Genomic DNA, 26,911 nt, shown 5'->3' with positions numbered 1-26,911 from the left:
ATAATTTTGTTGATATACCTATACACCTCACATCATCATGCAAAAACAGAAAATTTTATATGCATTCGTGTAACAAAACTAAATAAAAAGATTTTTTAGCATGTACAAATTTAGGGCACTTACTGTTTTAATGAAGTGGTTTTCTGCTCTAACATATTTTAAAGACATTATTGTGAACTTTGATATATAACTGGAGAAATAACATTGTCAAGAACTACAAAAAGTGTGATGAGTTTTTTAAGGTCACCTGATCAGACGAAGACTCAAATGACCTATATATATATATATATTCTAATCGCCTTTTGTCCGTTGTCCGTCCGTAACCAATTTACATTTTCGGCTTCTTCTCCAAAACTGCTGAATCAATTTCAATGAAATTCGCACAAACCTTCTAAGGCATAAGGCCAATCAAAATTGTGAATTATATGGTCCCCTCCCCCATTTCAAAAATTTTAGAGGTAGAATCAAATACCTTTCATAGATGGAAAGGTTTTAGTATTTTTTACAAAAATAGTGAATTATATGAACCTGGGGTGTCACGTTTCCCTCCTGGGGAGGGGGTCAAGCTTAAGGTTACTATAATGTATATAGAGAAAAACACATTTATGAGTATTTTTTGCTCAATTTTCATAGGAAAGGTGTTTTATAAGAATTGGGAAGTATATGACCCTTGGGTCACGCATTTCTTCCTGGGGAGGAGGTCAAATTTACCTTAATTTATATAGGAAAAACATATTTATGAACAGTTAATATTTGCTCAATTTTCATGGGAAATGAGTCAAACTAAATAGAATTATCAGCCTGAGATATAGCATTTTAACATCCATACCGGACCGCGCTGACCCCCTAGGGGACCAGAGGTGCAGGGCCAAACAGGGTCAAAATGACTAAAAATTAAAAAAAAAAACTTGTTCTGATCATAGATTCATAGATTAAAAAATCAAATTTATAACATCACTGACTGACATCAAGGGTCAGTATATATAATGTTTTCATGTCTTTGTTTCATTCTATATCCGAACTCAGGTGACCGTTAAGGCCCATGCGCCTCTTGGTCTTAGGCCACTATCATCAGAAGGTGGTCTTTTCAAATCGCTTTTCGTCTGTGGTTCGTCGTCCGTTCGTCCTTCCATCCTTCCATCTTGTTACCGCTATTTCTCGGAAAGTTTTGAAGGGATCTTTCTCAAATTTCATATGTAGGTTGCCTTAGGGCCCTAGTTGGCCTATTGCATTTTGGGACCAATCGCCTCGGTCAACAACATGACCGCCATCTTGGATTTCGTTAGTTAAAGTTTGTTACTGCTATTTCTCAGAAAGTACAAAAGGGAATCTCTCAAATTTTGCATGTAGGTTTCCCTAGGGGTCTAGTTATGCATTTTGCATTTAAGGACCATTTGGTCAACAAGATGGCCGACAGGCCGCCATCTTAGATTTTGATAGATAAAGTTTGTTACCACTATTTCTCAGGAAGTACTGAAGGGATTCTTCTCAATTTTCACATGTAGGTTGCCCTAGAGCCCTAGTTGTGCATATTGCATTTTGGGACCGATCGATCAACAAGATGGCTGACAGGCCACCATCTTGGATTTTGACAATTGAAGTTAGTTACCGCTATTTCTCAGAAAGTACTGAAGGGATCTGAGTCATATTGCATGTGCAGGTTCCCCTAGGGGTCTTGTTGTGCATATCATATTTTCGAACCAACCGGTGAACAAGATGGCCGACAGGTCGCCATCTTGGATTTTGATAGTTGAAGCTTGTTACCACTATTGCTCAGAAAGTACTGAAGGGATCTCCCAAATTTCATGTGCATGTTCCTCTAGGGGTCTAGTTGTGCATTTTGCATTTTAGGACTGATCGATTAACAGATAGGCCGACATTCCACCATCTTGAATCTTGATAGTTGAAGCTTGTTACCACTATTTCTCTGAAAGTAATGTAGTGATCTGTCCCAAATTTTATATGTTAGTTCCCCTAGGACCTTAGTTGTGCATATTGCATTTTCGGACTGATTAGTCAAAAATTTGGCCGACTGGTAGCCATTTTGGATTTTGATAATTGAAGTTTGTTACTGTTATATATCTCAGAAAGTACTCAAAGGATCTTTCTCAAATTTCATATTTAGTAATATGAAGTAAAAGTTTGAAAAGCAGAGAAAAGATTACTCTTTCATTTGTCAGACGTAGATCATTCTTTGTTGGGCGCCAAGATCCCTCTGGGATTTCTTGTGTTTTTAATAGAATCAATTTTTTATTTGTGAAAATACACTCTTATCTTTATGTGATAAACATCTATAAATGTTACCGTAAAAATGTTGTTGTGTGAGGTGCATGACAAATTATGTTGTAGGCAAGTGGACAGTATATATGTTTGAAGTATCCTTTTCTCGATCAGCTAGCTATGAATATAGCACATAGTGGGAGTTTGAAAATACCTTAATTAACTTCATAATCATCATCATCATCATTTGATGAATGTATGTGGATTATGATTAGTTTGACATCCTTTTATTTTGGTATTTTTACTAAGCTCAAATTTTTAAGTGCACGGAAAACAATACCTCGAGGATATTTTTTTATTTGCCTCAACAAAATAAACCAGAAAAATATTTAGCTAGTGTGCCATGACCATCCTTCATCCGACTGATCTATCAATGGTACATAGGTATCAAATTTTAGAGAGATCTCATGTTTAATGGTAGTAGTTATATATTTCTAAATTAATCAATATGAACAGATCTAGAATGTACTATATTAAAGAGGATGTTTCATGCATACAAAGGTTAGTAGCCTCGGCTAATTACTCAGAGGTAAGTAACACTGGGTAACTTAATTATTAGCTGTTAGCAGATACAAGTTTTATTGCATATATATACACATATATATTGGTTGATAAAAATGAGTGGTAAAGGTAAGAGGATTGCTTTTAATTAAAAGTACTGTATAGAGACCAGGGTACTTGTTAATGTTGGAGCCAGTAATTATATATAAAGTGAAGAAATGCCTTGATCAAGTGACAGGTATTAAAAGCACTAGATCTGATATCACCAAAATTTGATCAGTTAATCAAAATATCTTACGTGATGATCCAATTACTATATTTAGTTTTAAATATGAGTGTACTTACATTTAATTAATATTATGTAATTTCAGTTGCAACTGGATTTGAAAGGAACAACAAGTATAAAATATGCAACAGCCAAGATCAACAGTTTATGTACGCAAAGGAAGGTAAGTATATATGATGTTTTTAGCTAAGATCAACAGTTTATGTATGTAAAGGAGAGTTAAGTTTACTGTTTTTAGCTAAGATCGACAGTTTATGTATGTAAAGGAGAGTTAAGTTTACTGTTTTTAGCTAAGATCAACAGTTTATGTATGTAAAGGAGGGTTAAGTTTACTGTTTTTAGCTAAGATCGACAGTTTATGTATGTAAAGGAGGGTTAAGTTTACTGTTTTTAGCTAAGATCAACAGTTTATGTATGTAAAGGAGGGTTAAGTTTACTGTTTTTAGCTAAGATCAACAGTTTATGTATGTAAAGGAGAGTTAAGTTTACTGTTTTTAGCTAAGATCAACAGTTTATGTATGTAAAGGAGAGTTAAGTTTACTGTTTTTAGCTAAGATCGACAGTTTATGTATACAAAGGAGGGTTAAGTTTACTGTTTTTAGCTAAGATCGACAGTTTATGTATGCAAAGGGGGGTTAAGTTTACTGTTTTTAGCTAAGATCAACAGTTTATGTATGTAAAGGAGGGTTAAGTTTACTGTTTTTAGCTAAGATCAACAGTTTATGTATACAAAGGAGGGTTAAGTTTACTGTTTTTAGCTAAGATCGACAGTTTATGTATGTAAAGGAGGGTTAAGTTTACTGTTTTTAGCTAAGATTGACAGTTTATATATGTATGTAAAGGAGGGTTACGTTTACTGTTTTTAGCTAAGATCAACAGTTTATGTATACAAAGGAGGGTTAAGTTTACTGTTATTAGCTAAGATCGACAGTTTATGTATGCAAAGGGGGTTAAGTTTACTGTTTTTAGCTAAGATCAATAGTTTATGTATGTAAAGGAGGGTTAAGTTTACTGTTTTAAGCTAAAGATCAACAGTTTATGTATGTAAAGGAGGGTTAAGTTTACTGTTTTAAGCTAAGATCAACAGTTTATGTATACAAAGGGGGGTTAAGTTTACTGTTTTTAGCTAAGATCAACAGTTTATGTATGTAAGTAAAGGAGGGTTAAGTTTACTGTTTTAGCTAAGATCAACAGTGTATGTATACAAAGGAGGGTTAAGTTTACTGTTTTAAGCTAAGATTGACAGTTTATGTATGTAAAGGAGGGTTAAGTTTACTGTTTTTAGCTAAGATTGACAGTTTATGTTTGTAAAGGAGGGTTAAGTTTACTGTTTTTTAGCTAAGATCAACAGTTTATGTATGTAAAGGAGGGTTAAGTTTAATTTACTGTTTTTAGCTAAGATCAACAGTTTATGTATGTAAAGGAGGGTTAAGTTTACTGTTTTTAGCTAAGATGACAGTTTTATGTTTGTAAAGGAGGGTTAAGTTTACTGTTTTAAGCTAAGATCGACACTTTATGTATGTAAAGGAGGGTTAAGTTTACTGTTTTTAGCTAAGTCATTTTTATTAAAGTTTTTAGCTAAGATCGACAGTTTATGTATGTAAAGGAGGGTTAAGTTTACTGTTTTTAGCTAAGATCAACAGTTTATGTAAACAAAGGAGGGTTAAGTTTACTGTTTTTTTAGCTAAGATCAACAGTTTCTGTATAACAAAGGAGGGTTAAGTTTACTGTTTTTAGCTAAGATCGACACTTTATGTATGTAAAGGAGGGTTAAGTTTACTGTTTTTAGCTAAGATCGACAGTTTATGTATGCAAAGGAGGGTTAAGTTTACTGTTTTTAGCTAAGATCAACAGTTTATGTAAACAAAGGAGGGTTAAGTTTACTGTTTTTAGCTAAGATCAACAGTTTCTGTATACAAAGGAGGGTTAAGTTTACTGTTTTAAGCTAAGATCGACTTTTTATGTAAACAAAGGAGGGTTAAGTTTACTGTTTTTAGCTAAGATCAACAGTGTATGTATGCAAAGGAGGGTTAAGTTTACTGTTTTTAGCTAAGATCAACAGTTTATGTAAACAAAGGAGGGTTAAGTTTACTGTTTTTAGCTAAGATCAACAGTTTATGTATACAAAGGAGGGTTAAGTTTACTGTTTTTAGCTAAGATCAACAGTTTATGTAAACAAAGGAGGGTTAAGTTTACTGTTTTTTAGCTAAGATCAACAGTTTATGTATACAAAAGAGGGTTAAGTTTACTGTTTTTAGCTAAGATCAACAGTTTATGTATGCAAAGGGGGTTAAGTTTACTGTTTTTAGCTAAGATCGACAGTTTCTGTATACAAAGGAGGGTTAATATATATATATAAGTTTACTGTTTTTAGCTAAGATCAACAGTTTATGTATGTAAAGGAGGGTTAAGTTTACTGTTTTTAGCTAAGATCAACAGTTTATGTATGCAAAGGGGGTTAAGTTTACTGTTTTTAGCTAAGATCAACAGTTTATGTATACAAAGGAGGGTTAAGTTTACTGTTTTTTAGCTAAGATTGACACTTTATGTATGTAAAGGAGGGTTAAGTTTTACTGTTTTTAGCTAAGATCGACAGTTTATGTATGCAAAGGAGGGTAACTAAGTATACTGTGTTCAGCCAAGATCGACAGTTCATGTTTGGAAATGAGGGTATATGAACATTAAACATTGATTGAATTTTTATGCTTGATTGTAACTGACCAATGATTGGCATTTTCCAGCTTACCTTAATGATAATTCCTGTAAAACTTTCACCACCATTTTATACAAGATTTACAGGGCATTACCTTTCATGGCATAATTGAGGAGTTTGCAGGCCTATTGCCTTGTTTGAGAAATATTTGGAGGGAATTTCCATGAGTGTTTTTTGATGTTAATTCAGGTGTAGATTTAATATAAGTTCCATGAAGAACAAGGACTACTCTATAGCTAGAGTAGTGTAGACTCCCCCTAAAACCCTGAAATACCTTTGTCATCAAGCTTCTTGACATGTATATTGTAACATCTATTATTTATGATAAATTTTGTGTTCCAGATACCGACTGCTGTACCCGTCAGTTATGCGGACCTTCACGACCATTTACAATGAACATCACAGATAATAACTTCCAACCATTGATCTCACTGTATAGACCTTTTAGGTGTCAGGCAAGCTTTTTGTGGTGCTGCTACCTACAGGAAATGGATATAATGTCCCCACCTGGCCTGTCTGTCGGCGGTATCAAACAAATGTACGTATCTTTGGTAATGCATGTCCCCACCTGGCCTGTCTGTTAATGGTATCAAACAAATGTATGTATTCATGGTAACACATGTCCCCACCTGGCCTGTCTGTTAATGGTATCAAACAAATGCAGGTATCTTATGGTAACGCATGTCCCCACCTGGCCTGTCTGTTGATGGTATCAAACAAATGTACGTATCCATGGTAACACAGGTCCCCACCTGGCCTGTCTGTTGATGGTATCAAACAAATGTATGTATCCATGGTAACACATGTCCCCACTGGCCTGTCTGTTATGGTATCAAACAAATGTATGTATCCTGGTAACAATGTCCCACATGGCCTGTCTGTTGCGATAACAAATGTAGTATCCATGTTTTATTATATATAACACATGTTGCCCACTGTCTGTTAGCGCTATAAACAAATGTAATCGTAACACATGTCCCCACTGGCCTGTCTGTTAGCGGTATAAAACAAATGTATTATCTATGGTAACACATGTCCCCACATGGCCTGTCTGTTCGCTATTAAACAAATGTATTATCTAGTTGATAACACATGTCCCCACATGGCCTGTCTGTTAGCGCTATTAAACAAATGTACTTATCTAGTATGATAACACATGTCCCCACCTGGCCTGTCTGTTAGCGGTATTAAACAAATGTAGGTATCTATGGTAACACATGTCCCCACATGGCCTGTCTGTTAGCGCTATTAAACAAATGTACTTATCTAGTATGATAAGACATGTCCCCACCTGGCCTGTCTGTCAGCGGTATCAAACAAATGTAGGTATCTATGGTAACACATGTCCCCACATGGCCTGTCTGTTAGCGCTATTAAACAAATATACTTATCTAGTATGATAACACATGTCCCCACCTGGCCTGTCTGTTAATGGTATCAAACAAATGTACGTATCTATGGTAACACATGTCCCCACCTGGCCTGTCTGTTAATGGTATCAAACAAATGTACGTATCTATGGTAACACATGTCCCCACCTGGCCTGTCTGTTAGCGGTATCAAACAAATGTACGTATCCATGGTAACACATGTCCCCACCTGGCCTGTCTGTTAGCGGTATCAAACAAATGTATGTATCTATGGTAACACATGTCCCCACCTGGCCTGTCTGTTAATGGTATCAAACAAATGTATGTATCCATGGTAACACATGTCCCCACCTTGGCCTGTCTGTTGATGGTATCAAACAAATGTATGTATCCATGGTAACACATGTCCCCACCTGGCCTGTCTGTTGATGGTATCAAACAAATGTATGTATCCATGGTAACACATGTCCCCACCTGGCCTGTCTGTTGATGGTATCAAACAAATGTATGTATCCATGGTAACACATGTCCCCACCTGGCCTGTCTGTTGATGGTATCAAACAAATGTATGTATCCATGGTAACACATGTCCCCACCTGGCCTGTCTGTTGATGGTATCAAACAAATGTATGTAATCATGGTAACACATGTCCCCACCTGGCCTGTCTGTTGATGGTATCAAACAAATGTATGTATCCATGGTAACACATGTCCCCACCTGGCCTGTCTGTTGATGGTATCAAACAAATGTTATTATCCATGGTAACACATGTCCCCACCTGGCCTGTCTGTTGATGGTATCAAACAAATGTATGTATCCATGGTAACACATGTCCCCACCTGGCCTGTCTGTTGATGGTATCAAACAAATGTATGTATCCATGGTAACACATGTCCCCACCTGGCCTGTCTGTTGATGGTATCAAACAAATGTATGTATCCATGGTAACACATGTCCCCACCTGGCCTGTCTGTTAGCGGTATCAAACAAATGTAGGTATCTATGGTAACACATGTCCCCACATGGCCTGTCTGTCGGCGGTATTAAACAAATGTACGTATCTATGGTAACACATGTCCCCACATGGCCTGTCTGTCGGCGGTATCAAACAAATGTATGTATCCATGGTAACACATGTCCCCACCTGGCCTGTCTGTTGTTGGTATCAAACAAATGTATATATTCATGGTAACACACGTCTCCACTTGGCCTGCCTGTTGATGGTATCAAACAAATGTATGTATCCATGGTAACACATGTCCCCACCTGGCCTGTCTGTTGATGGTATCAAACAAATGTATGTATCCATGGTAACACATGTCCCCACCTGGCCTGTCTGTTAATGGTATCAAACAAATGTATGTATCCATGGTAACACATGTCCCCACCTGGCCTGTCTGTTTTGATGGTATCAAACAAATGTATGTATCCATGGTAACACATGTCCCCACCTGGCCTGTCTGTTGATGGTATCAAACAAATGTATGTATCCATGGTAACACATGTCCCCACCTGGCCTGTCTGTTGATGTTATCAAACAAATGTATGTATCCATGGTAACACATGTCCCCACATGGCCTGTCTGTTATGGTATTAAACAAATGTATATATCCATGGTAACACATGTCCCCACCTGGCCTGTCTGTTGATGGTATCAAACAAATGTATGTATCCATGGTAACACATGTCCCCACCTGGCCTGTCTGTTGATGGTATCAAACAAATGTATGTATCCATGGTAACACATGTTCCCACCTGGCCTGTCTGATGATGGTATCAAACAAATGTACGTATCCATGGTAACACATGTCCCCACCTGGCCTGTCTGTTAATGGTATCAAACAAATGTATGTCTCCATGGTAACACATGTTCCCACCTGGCCTGTCTGTTGATGGTATCAAACAAATGTACGTATCCATGGTAACCCATGTCCCCACCTGCCTGTCTGTTATGGTATCAAACAAATGTATGTATCCATGGTAACACATGTTCCCACCTGGCCTGTCTGTTGATGGTATCAAACAAATGTATGTATCCATGGTAACACATGTTCCCACCTGGCCTGTCTGTTGATGGTATCAAACAAATGTATGTATCCATGGTAACACATGTTCCCACCTGGCCTGTTTGTTGATGGTATCAAACAAATGTATGTATCCATGGTAACACATGTCCCCACCTTGCCTGTCTGTTGATGGTATCAAACAAATGTACGTATCCATGGTAACACATGTCCCCACATGGCCTGCTGTTGATCGCATGGTATCAAACAAATATACGTATCCATGGTAACACATGTATATAACCCCTCCTGGTTTCTCAGTTGTATATATGGAGCCACACAGATACCCAGAATGCCTTGAGCTCTAATTGTTAATTAAAATAATCAATAGTAATAAACCTAATGCTATTGTTGACAGCTGGACACCATGGAAACCAAAGTTCCAGGTGCATGATGCACAGCAGACTCCCCTGTTCCAGATTGATGGTGAATGCTGTTTCTGCTGCCCCTGTACTGACATTATGTTCAAGGTAACTCATTCTTATTACTGACCATATCATCCTTACATAGAATATAAAACTCTTTAGATAATATTTTACGATGTCTGTGAGGTGAATGCTTTGTGATTACTATTCAGTGGTATATGACACAGACCGTTCACTGTGCTATTTATCATAACTAGAAACAATGACATTATTATGCCCCAAAACTGACAGAATCTCACAATTTACCATAAGATATCAGGATATAAGATGACTTTGTTCTAAAGTTCTGAAAAAAAAATACGGTAAAGATGTTGATGCTGTAAACAAGTGTGATGTTTTGATTAATTACATATCTATATAATTCTTACTAGGATAAAGTAGAATTAAATAACAATGATACAAACTCATAATCTTCTATGTAAAAATATCAGGATATATATCAAGATATCTTTGGTCTTAATTTGTTAACAAAAATCTAAAATGACATTTTTAGATAGATACTAAGCAAGTGCTCTAGATTTTATTTGAATAGATACTAAGCAAGTGCTCTAGATTTTATTTGAATAGCTCCATACCTACCGTATTCGACCCAATAAGCGCCCATGTCCCTATAAGCGCCCCTTCCCCTTTTTGAGGCCTCAATTTCAATTGCCCAGGCATAAATAAGGACCAAAACTACAAAAAACGGTATAAATTTGCAATAATTTTGACTTATTAGCACCTTTTCATTTTATCAATTTTTTAAGCACCCTGGGCGTTTATTGGGTCGAATACGGTATATGTATAGAGGGGAGTAAGAGAGATGCTTACAAACACTAATGATATCTTGTCTACAGATAACAGACATAAACAGTGGCATGGAGATCGGTGAGATCGTCAAACACTGGGGAGGTTGTCGCGAAATCTTTGGTGGCGTCAACGATTTCAAGGTCACATGTAAGTACAACATACACGTTACAAATAAAACATACACGTCTCTAATACAAAAAAACTAGCTAGATAATAATTTTCAGTCCACTGGGTAAACAGTGAAAAATATATTTTCATACAAATTTTGGTCTACTTGTTAAGGGAAACAGAGTTCCCTTGGGGCAGAGGGGGGGCCCAATAGGGTTGTAACCAAATTTTATAGAGTTCTTCATGAAAATTAGTCATTCTTGGGCAAAGGGGAACAGAGTTTGTATAAAATCTTCGCTCTGAACCCCCTTAGGCAGTAAACAGCAGTAACAGCAAGTGTAAATACTATTGCATGGATTGTGACCAAAACATCCTTGGGCTAAGGGAAATAAGAGTTTGTATAAATCTTAGCCCTGCAGACACCCTGGAGCAGAAGGTATGAGGCCAAACAGGGAAAATTAAAGTTAATCTTTGAAACCATTATATTATAAAATAAAACCAGGGGAGCAGCAGGCACTCTTGGAACTTTTGTTCATGAGACTGATCATTTCCCATGGTTGAAATCAGTCTTAACATTTGAACAAGCTCTTCAAACCTTTCAGTCACATATTCCTTACAATACATGTATGCTAATTCTTTACTAATAAGCCATTATAGATACACACTTCAAATTTTAATATGGTTTAGGGTCTTTCAAGGATTTAACTTTTGTTTTGTGGGTCTGTTTTAGAAGTGTTTTGCCTGTGATTTATTTTGAGCACAACCACAACAGGTGCAAATTGCGCAATATGGCAGTTTCGAGATCCCAAAATGATGCGGGTAAAGTACAATTTACGGTCGATCAGTCCCACCATCTGATGATTGTGACGTCGTAGTCATCAGAAGTTGGGACTAAATTGATTGACAGTATATTGTACTTCAGCATGTGGTGTTTGGGATCTGGAAACCCTGTATTCTTTACTCTGTAACAACTGATTTCAATCTTAAAGATCTGAAATGTTGTGATGGTACAGTGTATATTTTTGTTACAGTCCCTATGGAAATGGATGTTATGAAGAAGGCATTATTGCTGGGAGCTACATTTATGATTGACTTCAACTACTTTGAGCCAAAGAAGAATTAAGGCACCAAGATGGATCACACTGGTGACTTGAAATGTCAGTGCCTCTTATCATCCACACATCCTCTAAACAAACAGCTGCTTTATAAAAACTCATAGTGAAACATGTTATATATAGACATTTCTCTTGATCGTTTTTAATTTTAGAAAATGTCTGTAATAAATTGTGTATTATTTTCCTCAAAGCTAATAAGCTATGCAAAGTTTTAAATATACCTCAAAGTCTTTATTAAAATAATTATACCATCGTTCATTTATACAATAATGAACTGATTGAGCAGTAGCCTTATTTGTAGCTTTTAGTTCTAATTTATTAAGTTTGCTGACTGTCCTTCTGAGGCAGTTTATACACCTGTAGACTTTGATTTAATCCAGTACATAAAGTTTTATAGACTGCTTAAACTTATACATTGTTAGCATAAAGTCTGTTTCACATGGTATTATATTCCTGAACTAGATATTGATAAACAAATCCACATGTGTATTTTCTAAAGAAGATGACAAACATTAACTTGTAAAACATTTTTTTTTAATTTAAATTTTACTTTATTCTGACTTTAATGGGCATTGAATATGTGATTGTGTGATCAGTGGGGTTCACACTGATTGTTGGTCCAGGAGTCGCCTACCATTATACAACTCTGGGTGGGTGTGATACAAGCTAAAAGTTCCGTGAAACAGACTCTGTAAAATCAGGTAGGGAGTCCATAACCTAAAGCTGTTGTAGGATTGTGTAGGTAAAGTTTTATGTGTTAAGGACCAGCTGAATACAATACAGTATACTTTTTTTGTGTCTACGCAAAGTTAATCTTGGGAATACAATGAAATACGATGAAGTAATTAACTGTACCCAATGTATGTACTAAATTATAAATGGATACATTGTCATTGTATTATGATATAAATTCTAATTGTAATAGTATTGAGGTACGGACAGAGTATTTATTCCTCACTTAGATATTTATACAGTATTACACAGATTCTACTTATAGATTCCAATACACTTTATGAAATGACTTTCACTTTTAATTTTATAATATGATGTTAATCACATTATCTAAATTATTAACCTATTCTAATACAGAATTGTTTTTTTATTCAAGGACTGAATAACCTTGTCTCCTTGAGCTCATAAATAGACATTATTCAATTTGAGCCATTTCAGACTCTAGACTGATTAATTAAAGTTTCTTAATTAGGTTAACTGAACCACTAATTGTGTCAGTTTTGTGGTAATGAAGCCTCTGAAGGATCAATGATGAGGATTCTTGTACAATTTTAGTCGTTGTGTTGTCCCTCTTTGATTTCACAAGCTGAAATATTTACAGATTCTCACTTTAACCAGAATTCCTTATTTATGTATATTTTATACGATACTTAATTTTTAAGAAAAAATATTTTTACAAGTTTTCACAAGACAATTGCTGCTTTTATTCATGAAGATATCAAAGAGTCCTGACAGAGTTATATTCCTTGTCATTATAGCTTTATAGTATGGTGTCCATGTTCAAACCATCATATATCATTTGTATGTTAAATAAATATCTTTTTTTCATCTGTTTTATGAAAAGGAATAGTCATATTTTTTCTGCTAAAAACATCAAATTTTCTTTCCATGGTAATCACTTTGTGGAAAGACAGACATTTATATTTCACCAAATCACCTTATTCAGGAGATCATGGTATACACCATTCTGTACAGCCTAAATGTGTAGAATTGCCTTAATCTTCTGGTAATTGAATTTTTATCTTCATCCGAATCCAACTGCTTAAGTTTTGATAAATTATTAATTTTACAATATATATATATATACATGTGTATAGTTATAATTAAAAATATTTACATGTATATATATATATATGTCATAGTTCCTAGAGGAGGACCATACTTGTAACATATCTGTAGAAAGTCACATTTATTCAGCAGAGTAGAATTTTTATGATATTTTGAATTTAAGTTCCCATGACAATCTTTATGATTTCAATTTCCTTTAAAACTTACATTTTATAATGTGTATATACTTGTTTTTGCTCAAAGAATTTTTAGAAATTCCCAGATTTTAATATGTGTAATTTTCTTTTGCTAACCACTCTTAACGTAACAAAACAGCTTATTGTTTATCATTGGATAGATAGTTGATCTGAATCTAGGAAAAAAGACTTGCTCTAGCTTTGTTCCTTTTGTCTAAATATCCAGGATAACAAACCCAGATGTTTATTTTTATATTCTTTTATTTCAGATTTTGAAATTCAGTTTATGTCCAAAGATATGTGATTGATAGTAAGAGATGTTTAATAGAGATTTATGATAATATACATGTACCAGATATTGGGGACATTTACGTAGCTGGTATATTGGGGCATGTTTTTAAAGAGTACTGAAAATGTTTATCTACAATTTTCTTAATTGTTAATGGCCTAGAGACATACCTAATGCAAGAATGTGACCAAAACAGAAAAGAAAATGAAAAACAAAAAACTTTACCCCAAAATGTGTTACGTATAAAAAAAAAATCATTTTAGAGGAAAGAACTAATTATGTGCACTTTCATTACATAATATGATAAATTTTACTTTTAATTTTACATATTTTTTATGTCATATTTTATAAAACATATCTGATGGTATTAATTTTAGTTAAGTTGAGTTACTTTTTTATTTTTGTTCTCTGTTAATTTATTGTGAATAACTTTGTATTCTGCATCTTTGTTTACATAGTTTGGAAATAAGTATACAAAGTACTTTTGATTTATGATAACAAATGTCTTTCATTTATTTTTATTTCCGTATTTGTTAGATGAGCGCGGTTCAATGCTTTATCAGATTATTTTTACAATTAAAGGCTTTTTAATTTTGCTTTTTCCCCCATTCGTAACTAAAACTTCCATGACAATGTAAAAGAAATCCAAATCTTTGAACTCTCTGTTAATCACTACTGAAATGAAAGGGAACTATTCTGCATAGTTTTGTTCTAAATTTCATAAACTGTCTTGACACAAAGAATAAACTTCATATTTTCTGCGTGTATATTGTGAACATTTTTCTTTCCTAGAAATATCTTTTTTATTTTTCCGTATATTTAGGCTATGGGGAAATGTTAGTTTCTATATTCTTGTTATTTTTCCACACTTTTTGGTCGATTAAGATTGATAAGTCATTTTATGTTTAATTGATCACATAATAATCAATCTGTTCTGCCTGTATACATTTCCATAAAACCATTGGTTAATGCCAGCAGCCGAACTGCCCGACACAACCGAGAAAATACAAGAAACCTGGACCTCTGTCAAAACCACATGGTCCCCATCAAAAATAAATCGATTAAAAAAGTGTCTTCGGCCGTACCTACAGACATGAATTTCTTCAAACAATTTCACAAACAATACAAATATATATATATTCTACTTACGATGCTGTCTAACACAGGCTAATGCCCAGGCCAGAACACGAAAATCTTCTCTCCGAAAAAAAGGCGCCTACCTCGCTTCTCGAAAAGTGAAAAGTGACAAATTTCGTAATCTCTCGCGTGATTTCAGTTGAGATATGTTGGTCTATCTTATCTTTCATATAATTCCTGGACAGCATTGTGTTGTATGGAAATAGATTCATGCTACGGAGAACAAATATGGATTGTTATCTCATTATTTACTGATCAAACTATTTTGCTTTATTGGAAGACATTAATCTGTTAATTTGCAATTCATCCTTAAAAACAGATAACTCTACATGTCACGGCCCAGTTTCATGAACATTGCTTAACTATAAAGAATTCCTGTACTTAAAATTCTCCATAGGAGTGCATCACAGAAGTTAAGGGAATCAATCTTTGGTTAAGGAGCCCTCCTTGAAATCCGTAATGCTTTCCTATGGAGAATTTTAAGATAAGGGATTCCTTAAATTTAAGGAGTGTTTGTGAAACTGGGCCCAGATGGATAAAATATTACATGTTCATTCATATTAACACTGACCAATATCTACATTTTTAATATGTGAAAATTTTAAGTTAGCACTAGATCAAAAATCTCATCTAAACCATGGAAAGTACCAGTATGCATGATATCAAGGTCAAAGCTTAATAGAACTTCATGGCTTGATTTTATTGGCTTATTATTTTTGTTATTCTTAATAAGTTGAAATTCTTGAGAGAAAAAATAATATGAGAAACTTTATAGAAGAAAGAGCTTAAGTGTATTGTCTTTAGCTGTATAAAACTAGATGTATGTGGTAATGCTATATAGATGAATGTTTTTCATGGCACAAAAGTGTTGAAAATGATAATTTAAAATTTAATTTTAACGAATTAAATCAAAGCATTTTTATAAATTATGTTTTTGTATGATTTACCTATTGCTTATTATTTCGCAGATCAGTTTTTTGTCAACACATGCCCCTTAAGTCACATAAAAAAAGTTAATTCGTTAATTGATCTATTATTAAATTTTTTATTTTATCTGGCATCTGCTTAATCTCAGGATTGAATACACTGCATCCTCTATCATATGTTTCTGTTAATCTGTATGTTGTAAATATTATTATAGCTTTTTAGATCAATAAATAGTCCAGTTATGTTGTTTATTGTCTTAGTTTTCAATGCATAACTTTGATGTCATCAGAACAATAGGGCCAAGATGACCGAAGTCATCAGGGCCCAGGGTACACGTATTGGGCTTGTTACAGGCTGGAATGAAGGCTACCAAGCTTGTTCCAACAAATGACCTTCACTTCCTTTAAGGTCACGGGTTAAAACAGCTACAATATTAAATGACTCATGTTCTAAAATAACTGCATGTAAGAGGCCTAGAGACCTGATGAACTAGCTGTGGTAAGCATGGATGAAGGGCTACCAAGTTTGTGACAGCAGCCAAATATATCGAACTGCTACTGACGAGGTCCTAGTGTACAATGCCTCATCCTCAACACTCCAGGGGTTCTGATCACTTACGATCTCTACAACCCCGAACTATCTCATAGTTAAACTGGAAGCAACAGAACAGAACGGGTAATTTAGTCCTTTGATGTACATCAAAAGAGCCGTATAACGGTACACTGTGGTTGACTGTGTTGCTTTGAAGTTGGGCGTAGCCCTCTCTGTAGTCTTCAAAGAAAATGTTTACAGGCCTGTGATTGGTTCAGATTTGTTCTACTGAGCTGCCTTCAGTTTTACAATGAGACAGTCCAGGGGTGTAGAGATTGTATGTGATCGGAACCCCTGGAATATCGGGATGATAAAGATACATTGGTCTATAGTTAGATGGAGAAGATCTATCATTTTTCTTGTATAATGGCATAACGTTGGTAATTTTCCATACATCTGGGTATAACGTTTGGTTACCGGTAAGGAAAAGTTAAACAACAATGTTACAGGTTTACACACAGTATTAGAAGTATATTTAATCACATGATGACAAATTCATCATGACGCGATGCCTTGCCGAGTTGTAATATATCTAATTCATCTTTGATTTCACTTTTATGTATTATCAAAACTATTAAATTTGTTTGCCGTTCTTGATGAAAAATTTGGAAGTTCTTTATCGCTATCATCTAAACGTGTAATGTTACAGAAATAGTCGTTTAACAAAGTCGTTTTTTTTTTTTATTGTCAGTTGTAGCCAGGGAAGCAGACTTAGGATCTACAAGAATTGGAATTTGTTGAGACGTTTAACCAGTGTTCATCAAATGTTTGACAAGACACAAATATAATTTCGGATCTGAATTAGAATATTCGTTGATATGACCATAACGTTTTCGTAAAAAATTTGACGCGCATAATTTTTCATCTAATTTGCTTCATTTCTCTGATTTTTATATTTCCTGATATCTCAAATGTGTTTGGAATTTTTGCTCTTTTTGTAAACACTGTCTTGAATTCGGATATTAGTTCTAATTTCAGAATTTATCAGCGATTTGCCATTTGGTCGCATCAAAACTACTTTAGAGGGGATACATTCATTAACAAACTGTAGAAATAAGTCGGTAAAACGCTGACAAGCTAAATCGACAGATCACAATTTGAAACCATCTGTTAACAAACAAAATCAGCCCTTCTTTATTTCTAGACCTTACGTGTAAAAACAGACATAATCTCACATGGAAATTTTATACATGCCGTACAACCGTCATGGTCACTAATGTCTATCGATAGGGATAGTTGATGGGAAGGTATGGGGTCTAGAAGACCATTTCTTTTATTACCAAACAGAGTAGATTCTTCTATAATTAACACGACCAAAGAAGGTGATAAGGTTAGATAGATTATGAGTAGGCGGTGTAGTTAATGGGTCTACGTTAATGTCACCCGTTATATTTACATTTACTTGTCATTTCTACTATATAAACTAACCAAGGCAAAGTGAGTATATGTGGGTATAACTGACCAAAACGTGACCATGATGACAGCACTTACGTAAACGAGCTAGTGTGTCGGTCTCTTGGCACCAAAAAAAATCCCCATACCCCGTATTTGAAATCTTTCCATAAACGCCACATTTTAAAACCTGTCACAGTAAAGATACACAATATATATCTTCTTTCCTTTCAGATATCAATACATGGTGGTTCACATGTTAATACATATGCATTTCATGTAATAGCAGATACAATGCCAATGTCATGAGCATCACACAGTTGTAAAACGTTGTTTTATCAACGGGATAGGGGCATTCTTTAAACACTGAGGGGCACTAATTACAGTGAATTTGGTAATCGATAACCTGCATCTAAGAAATACTCAATACATCAAGCATGTATACAATGTTCTTTATTTCATCAAGGACATACTTTAAGTTATAAAATGCTGGTAAAAATGATCAAAAACAATGAAATTTTAACAAAGAAAAAATTCAAAGGATTCAAACAGCAATCTATACCATTCTTGTAGACAGAATGAATGAAAAATGGAAATTAATTTCCAAGTCTTAAAATTGATCTTGCAACAATTGTAGAAATCAAACAGAAACAAGAGGCATAAAGGGCCTTAACAGTCATCTGACTACATGCCTGTGCTTTGGGTTCAGTGTTCTGTGATACATAACATTGAATAAAGAGTATTTTATATGACAATGAAAACAATTGCAATTACATGTATGACTTTCTGAAATATAACAATAATTTGTAGGAATCATATAATGGACTATCCGGTAGTTTGTCAATTAGTTAGGGATTTGACACAGCACATACGGGAAGTTGTTTTTTTCTCCTTAGAATAATTTGATGTTTTATATTTGATGTATTATAATTGGTCAGGAAACTGGAAAAGATTTTACCATCTTGGTCAAAAACATTGATGGGAATTTCTGGAAAAGGTTTGGCCCAATAACAGCGCTGTGATTTGAGAAGGCTGAATTGTAAAAGGACTATGGATGGTACACAGGGTATGGTGCATGATGATGGTGATTAAGGAGCCTACAGGTCATCTTGTCACCTTGAGACATAACCCTGAAAACCTGAGCCAAGGAAAAAATGGAGGATTCCATTTCTTTGGAATGTTGTTAAAGACAAAACATAAGCTCCCTGCTAAATATTCATGATAAATGTTATGAAATAAAATTGAGCAGTCTCAAATTGCTACAGGTAACTTTATGGTGGTAAATATTCTTTATACTGTACAAGATAATGCCCTGTTCAATGATAGCTTTATATTTATACATGTGATCATTGATATCACAATCTTCTTTTACCTCCGGAAAACATAAATTATCCTCCTGATTCATTATCTATCTCACCAGTTTTACCTTAATACGCCATCAATAAATTTTGCATCAATAGATTCATCATGCATCAAACTGCTCAAAACCCTTGTCCTTGAATACTCCAAACTGTCCCCATCCTCGTCTTTGCATACTTCAAACTGCCCACACCATTCTCTTTGAATACTTCAAACTTCTACCACCATTCTCTTTGAATACTTCAAACTTCCCCCACCATTCTCTTTGAATACTTCAAACTGCCCCTACCCTTGTCTTTGAATACTTCAATCTGCCCCCACCATTGTCTTTGAATACTTCAAACTTCCCCCACCCCTGTCCTCGAATACTTCAAATTGACTCCCACCCTCGTCTTCAAATGCTTCAATCTGCCCCCAACCCTCCTCCTCAAATACTTCAATCTGCCTCCCACACTCGTCTCCAAATACTTCAAACTGCCCCCACTCTCATCCTCAAATCTAAGTAAGAATGTGTTTTAGTCTATCTAGCTTGTAATCTTTTTGTATGGGAGTTACCTGCCCTTGTCTGTCTGTACTGACAGAGTGAAACAAAGGGAAGTAACTCTGATAGACCAGAAAATTTAGTTTTATCCAACTCGTGGCATGCTACTCTGATATAAAGCCAAGATACAGCCATAAGGCCAAATACCATATTCGACCCAATAAGCAACCCTATCTCTGTAAGTGCCCCTCCCCTTTTTTAGGCTTCAGTTTCACTTACTTCAAATTAAATGCAGACTGAAAATATGAAAACTGTGTTGATTGTCTTACCGATTTCTTTTGCAAATTGATTTATGGCTTACTTTCTAGAATTATTTTATGAAATTAGTCCAAATTTGTTTCTATTAAGTGCCCCCTTATTTGCTTAAACTTTTAAGCGCCCTTGGGGCTTATTGGGTCGAATATGGTAATTTTACAAAGGAGGCCAAATACATCTTAAGTTTTCAAAGATCTTTGGAGTGATCATTAACATTATTTTTTACATCTTAAGTTTTCAAAGATCTTTGGAGTGATCATTAACATTATTTTTTACATAATAATACATGTATAAAGATATTAAAAAGTCCTATAAATAGTTATAGATATTTACACTGACACATGGTGATCGGTTGGTCGTTACGGTTGGTCGTTACGGAGACTATACATTACGTAAACTCTCCATGTCATAGTGCCAATCCATTGTCTAAATTACACTGTTAACTGATCACAGATGTCATTAAGTACCCATCTTAACGTTCCATTTGATCACATATGAGACAAAACAATAAGTTGGTTTGCTTTCCTATGGAATCTTCTTTAACAGTATTACTGCTTCACTACCGATAAAACTTTACTTGAGAATCTAGGTATTCAGTCGTCAGGGTTTCAATTTCACTGATTTGAAATGTCTGGAAAATAAAAAGATTAAACATATTTAATAAATGAGCTCTGCAGTAGTAAAAGGAAAAGATAGAGCATGTAACTAATATACCCTACCATTATTAAGTACATGATTGAATCTAGGTGATCGATCCTCGGTCCCAGGTGTTATTCGCACTATCACTTACTAACCCATGGACCATTAGCCACATTTGCCATGATTCTAATAAATATTCATAAAACTGCCCACCAATGAACAAGTGTGTTCAAGTTATCGGTACACTTGTGCAGGTCGAGTCGATCATTATAAGGAAATGAAAAAAAAAGATGACACTATCTACTTCCTTGATATCCATAATGCATTGCCTAACTCGTCCAATCGGCTAAATGACATGTGGTCACATGGTCATCTTTATTGTGAATTTACTATGCGAAAAGCATGTGTTGTGTGTTCAATTATTTATTTTGATTCACTAATAGTTAAATTCACTGTTACTTCGAATGATAAATACTGGGTACACATATAGAGGTCTTCTGTATATAAATAGTCAAAAGCCTGTGTATCAATGAAAAATTATTTGATATCGGTCTGGTATATGTCAGCCTTCATGTGCATATAGACAGGACAGTGCTGTACCATAGCAGATGACTATTTTCAGTTTAGAAATATAAGTATATTGTATATCATATCAAACATGTATAATAAACAAACTTAAACAATGCACACAATTAACAAAATTGAAAATAATCACGCTTTTAAAGATATGTAGAAGTTGCCAGTAGTATGAAATTTACTTCAAAATATAAAGAACGTACATCAATTGTATATATATCAACTATGTCCTTGAAATATATAAACAAAGTGTACTAAATTTTACCCAAAGTGTGTTTTGAGACACAAAATTTAATTGCATTTGGCTGATTTAACCAGAACCAATCAAATGACCACAATTTGGGTAATGAATTATTCATGATAGAAAGGCAAATGCAGCCTATGGTCCCAGGGGTTAGTTAGTAAGCGATAGTGCGAATAACACCTTTGACCGAAGATGGATGATCTGAAATATTGGCAATTATTTAAAAAACATTGTATGATCTTGTAACCATTACTTAGCGAATTACTACGTGGTGTTTATATCATGGCCACCAAATATATGTTATAGCATTTGATAGTTTCAAAAATATAACCATATTTTTTGTCATTCCCCTTAACCAATACATAACAATGTTAAAATTTGATCTCAATTTCAACCAATCAAATGTATCCATTATGGTTCTTTGGTAACATTTCAATATATCACCTGCATGATGTTTCATATTATTGGACATGTACAGGTGTAAAAAGCTTTTTTGCCAATAAGCTTCAGCTTAAAATTAATCGAAGGGATTGATTGTTTAGCTTCAATAAGGAACCGATGGAGAAAGCACATTTCCAGAATGGTTGTACTGCTATATATTGCACATTTGTGCAACTGAATTCAAGAGGATCTTTTAAAAATGAACTGACATGATGAACCACATCATTTTTTGGCTTATTTTGCTGACTTTGTTTGTTGAGGTCAGGGAAAATATAAATGCATTGGATAATGAAAACACAATCACTGCAACATATACTGGTATATAGCGGCTAACAGCCAGCTACATTGTATATCCTTTTTCCTTGCCATATTTACATTAAAGATGCTCCCCGCCGACAGAGCATAAACGATACTGATCATTTTAACAATAACTGGTATTTAATAGTGTATATGCATGTCTAATTAACACTAAAAGTGATATAAAATTATTTATTTTGCTTTTGTTACATGCGTAATCAGTACGTCATTCCATATAGGATATAGTGCCAAGGAATTTTTTCGGGATGCAATTAATTATTTAAAAGTAAAATTAGAAGCTAAAACTTTTCAATGGTGTAAAGTTAGTAACTTTTGTAACTAAAGAAAAATACTACATCGTCTACTCCTGTTTTTGATAGTGAAAAAATACCATTTGTCAGCGGTGGAGCATCTTTAACATTTATAAAACTTATATTCCTCAGTGCAATCACAATGCATACCTTGGTTACGCCTATCTCATTCTGTAATACTGTTTTGGAACCAGCGTATCTCATCATCTGTTCTGGGTTACAACCTGTTCCAAAAATAAGAAGCATACAGTGCATTGCTGAATGTTGGGCTGTATAAGTTTAATGTCCTATTACCAGCCAGGTGTAAGGACGTGCTAAGTTAGTTGATGAGGAAAGCTGGAGTATTCAGAGAAAAACCAACGGCCAGTGGTCAGTACCTGGCAACTACCCCAATTGGAATTTGAACTCGTGACCCAGATGTGGAGGGCTTGTGTATCTTGAGACATTTTAACCACACAGCCCACATTTGCTGAATGTGTCCCTTGCATGTCCACATAAGTTTAATATTAAGATGCAGTTTATATATTATCCTACCGCACCTCTTCACTCTCTACAGTTAATATCCTATCTTCACTGCTTCAGACTTGATCTAATAGTTAATGCATGGATGGGCAAAAGCACTTGCAAAAAATTTTGTCGCTTTTATTATTTTTCTTATATCTTTTCACTCCATTTGAACTCCCATATTTTTTACTAGTTAATACAATGTAAATAGATACACACATAAACGATTCCTTAATAAGTTCTCTTAAATGATATCACATTACTTACCACGTGGACAGAAATAAACAAAGAACAGTGGATATGATGTGTGACCATCATCGTGTATATATTTGTAGCTAATCACAATATAGCGTGGCTGATGTGCGCTGACTTCTTCCACAATCTGTTCAATAGAACATTCCTGTAACCCGATAATATAAATAACTAAAAGTCACATATATGGTTAACTAATCAATGATAAATTGCCTTTTGTTAGACATTGTCTGAGATATGCATTGCAACCAAAAACGTTTGGTTATAATATGGCATATACAATTATTTAAAAAAAAAAAGTTTATTAACTTCATATTTCACAGTCACAAGTATATTAAAGATTCTATTAATTACATCTATTTAATCTATTTATAAGTTTTATAAATTTAATTTCTTTTATATAAGAGGCAGGTGAAATCTTTCTTGGATGTTTCTGCTTACCAAATGCAAGACAATAAGCAATGTTACATATTGATTATACAATGTATATGATGTCATTCATTGAGTCATAGATGTAGTATAACTGATGATTACACATGTGTATTATGAGATTACAGCATGGCTAGAGCAGCCAGTTGGGATAAATAGTTTTGAATATCATAAGACCAGTTTAATCAATTTTAAAGAGACAAGAGATTTTTTTTCTTCTAATATTTACCTCTGATAAATCTTCATCAAATTCTTCCTCCACTACTTCACCAGTTTTCATGTCTATCTTTACTGAAATTGGACAGAAGGTTGTTTTTTTGTTGATTTTTTTTTGTGTTTTTTTTTCTAATATTTTCGCATGCATGCATTTATATAATCAGATTCCCATTGAAATCAACTTTCTATTTGGTACATTAAAATTCATAAAAGATACAATAACATCATGTCACCATTAGGTCAAAATGGGAAAACTGAATTAAATCTGTTTATCTAAATGAATATATTGCATATAAAAAATTGCTTTGGAAAATTTAGAGTTTTCTATGAAGATCTGATCTGCATAATGTGATTTAACTTACAAACAATTGCTGCTATGGTTTTTGTTTTCCTGAAGCGGAAGCTTTTCATCTTTTTCTTCAATTCCTCTGATATTGTGTCGCAAAAGCTGTTAGCAGCAGTCTTAAAACAAAACAGATACAAAAATAAAGAATTTTTGTGTAGATTCTATGAACCAAGAATAAAAACTGTTTTTCTTAAAAAACACTTGTCTTATTGAGTCAAATGAAAAACCAATTTAAATTTCACGATGTCTAATCCTTGCATTAAGGAGAAAGATTAAGAAGAAATGTCATAAAATTTTCATTAAAAATTTATGACATTCCATATAATGATATATTTTGAAAACAAAATATCAGAAAATTATATCAAAATATTTATGAGCTATAGTATAGATAATTTTCTACAAGTATGCCAAAATTGATTAACACCGCCAATAGATGAGATCAGGAAAAAATCAAAGAAAAAATGTAAAAATATATAGAATATATAGGGAAAAATAAGAAATTACGAAGACTTTTGGCACGTTACTGTACATCATTGGCTGTCATGGTTAGATGCAAAAAGAGCTTAAAATTTGCAAACAAACATTTCAAAAACATTGTTTACAAGGCTCTGGCATCTATATTATATTGGTTCAAGAAAACACACACTTTTTTGATAAAAGTGTTTAAAACAACTTTATCCGTTTTTATTTCACAAAATCCTGCATTTGCGTAATAAAATTATCCCTCAAATACAGGACTGTTATCGTCAATACGTCAATCGTTCAATACGATCACGGAATTTGTTCCATATTGACGGAACTTTTTCGAACTTGGACCCAGAACACTTGAACCTTCCGGTGAATGAAACGTCCATTCAGTAAAACGTGAAGTACATTAATCGAAATGACGTCATTCTTAACGATATCGAAAATATCGTATGGCGGTGTCGTCTTTTTTCTTGGATCATGACAAAGGTATGTATTGTTAAGTTATTTCATTTAATGGGTATTGGTTGTTAATTGAAGTATTTTCATTTCCTTTCAGTGATTTATCACCCTGAATAGAATTCCGGTTACTGTTTGTGAATGCGCTTTATTTATTTCCCACGGCAGTAAAAAGGAGTACACTCCTATTCGGTTAATGAATGAATCTTTACCTCCCATCAAAGAAGCGTCTCGCTTCGAGCGAAACAAAGTAGGCTAAGGAACTGTCAATTTGCTTTCGTTTTTGAAAGCACATAAATGGGTGCAGGATAAAACTAGAATACACGGTTAGTATTCTTACAATACAGTTTTATTTTGTGCTCGACACGGAAAGCCGAGATGACACGGCAAATGCCTCGTCATCTCGGGCTTTCCTACATTCTGCGTCCTTTTTTGTTAAATACACAACTCATTTCTGCAACTTACCATGGTGCCGATTAAAGCCAAAATCTAAAGAAGTTTCTGAAGTTGGTGTTGACAGGTAACCGGAAGTAGGAAATGAAGATTTCTAGTCGATTCGGCTCGAGTTTTTTTTCGGTATCAACCCGTTTCGACACATGAGTAGATACACGATGTCTGCTCACAAAGTATACACAGCTGCGGGACGAGTACGTGAATTTTCTTCTTCTTGGTTGTTACATATTTCACACATGACCGATAGGAATAGCATACGACACGCATTTGATTAAATGCAACAACTTTTAATTAGTAATAAACTACCATTTTTATCGATACAGAGATATCAATATCATATTAGTTTTAATATTGTTCATTTTTCATTAGGCATAATATTTTAATTAAAACTCGATTATCTTAAAATAAATGTGTTTATTTTTGTTTCCGATAAAATTGTCAATTTGATTGCTATGGTCTTGTGGAATATCACCATTAAAGAATTTCATGATGATCAGGGAATAATTATAGCTAACGTACCCAGCAAGAAAAAATGTATAAAAAAAGAAAAATCGATTTATATAGATTTTGTTCATTTAACTTTATAAAGGGGACGTAGTTGCGTTTATTATAACAAGTTATACTGAATACACAGTTATACATTTTACTGTAAAAATTGTACAAGTGTTTTCACAACAGTACCTGTGCTAATTTGGTATCCCGTAACACCACGTAATGACTTGTGTGATATATAAATGATTTAAAATCAGTTTTCTGTGGCATTCACCTAAGCTTATATAGTTCCAATGTGGTGTATATGTCATAAGACCACTATTAATTATTTTTAATGATTGTAAAAAATTTCAATGTAAAAAAACTACAAACATAATTATGAATCAATCAAGTTACAAAATACTTGAATCTAGTAACAGTTTTAGTAAAAATTAAGATGGAGAAATAACGCTATACAAAGAGCAATTTGCTCGTGACTAAATTAAAAAATAATGTGTGGCAACTATATTTTATCTATTTCTGTTAAGTGTTTATATCTTCAATTTCATTATTTAAGAAAAAATTTCTTTAAGGGGCTTACGCTTTGAAAAAAACACTATTATAGTACAAATAGTAATTGTAGCACGGCCACATTTCTAGGGATTAACACGTTTCAGACACAGTTATCAA

At 34.2% G+C, this 26,911-nt stretch overlaps 2 protein-coding genes across 2 annotated transcripts; one reads left to right on the top strand and one right to left on the bottom strand.

Moving 5' to 3' along the window:
- Positions 1–3,084: 3,084 nt before the first annotated feature.
- LOC138317322 (phospholipid scramblase 2-like) lies at positions 3,085–16,226 on the top strand. The gene is made up of 5 exons (XM_069258901.1): positions 3,085–3,230; positions 6,123–6,318; positions 9,573–9,684; positions 10,476–10,575; positions 11,568–16,226. Exons 1-5 carry the CDS (start codon positions 3,215–3,217, stop codon positions 11,657–11,659), a joined length of 516 nt encoding a protein of 171 aa, XP_069115002.1. The 5' UTR covers positions 3,085–3,214; the 3' UTR covers positions 11,660–16,226.
- A 4,120-nt stretch (positions 16,227–20,346) lies between these two features.
- Positions 20,347–25,917, bottom strand: LOC138317321 (glia maturation factor-like). The gene is made up of 6 exons (XM_069258900.1): positions 25,763–25,917; positions 24,390–24,489; positions 24,041–24,102; positions 23,398–23,530; positions 22,777–22,850; positions 20,347–20,749 (listed from the first exon to the last, which is right to left on the bottom strand). Exons 1-6 carry the CDS (start codon positions 25,763–25,765, stop codon positions 20,678–20,680), a joined length of 444 nt encoding a protein of 147 aa, XP_069115001.1. The 5' UTR covers positions 25,766–25,917; the 3' UTR covers positions 20,347–20,677.
- Positions 25,918–26,911: the final 994 nt, after the last annotated feature.

Source organism: Argopecten irradians, chromosome 3 (genome assembly GCF_041381155.1).
Source record: "Argopecten irradians isolate NY chromosome 3, Ai_NY, whole genome shotgun sequence".
Classification (NCBI taxonomy): domain Eukaryota; kingdom Metazoa; phylum Mollusca; class Bivalvia; order Pectinida; family Pectinidae; genus Argopecten; species Argopecten irradians.
Note: the sequence above shows the minus strand (reverse complement) of the source record. Positions and strands in the feature narration are given on the sequence as shown.

Bases quoted from the DNA above. Each gene is read 5' to 3' on its own strand.
- LOC138317322 (XM_069258901.1), top strand. The intron at 6,319-9,572 runs GTACGTATCTTT...TATTGTTGACAG, and splicing joins GTCGGCGGTATCAAACAAAT to CTGGACACCATGGAAACCAA. The intron at 10,576-11,567 runs GTAAGTACAACA...TTTTTGTTACAG, and splicing joins CAACGATTTCAAGGTCACAT to TCCCTATGGAAATGGATGTT.
- LOC138317321 (XM_069258900.1), bottom strand. The intron at 24,103-24,389 runs GTAAGTTAAATC...GTCCAATTTCAG, and splicing joins AACCATAGCAGCAATTGTTT to TAAAGATAGACATGAAAACT. The intron at 20,750-22,776 runs GTATGCATTGTG...TTTATTTTCCAG, and splicing joins ATGAGATAGGCGTAACCAAG to ACATTTCAAATCAGTGAAAT.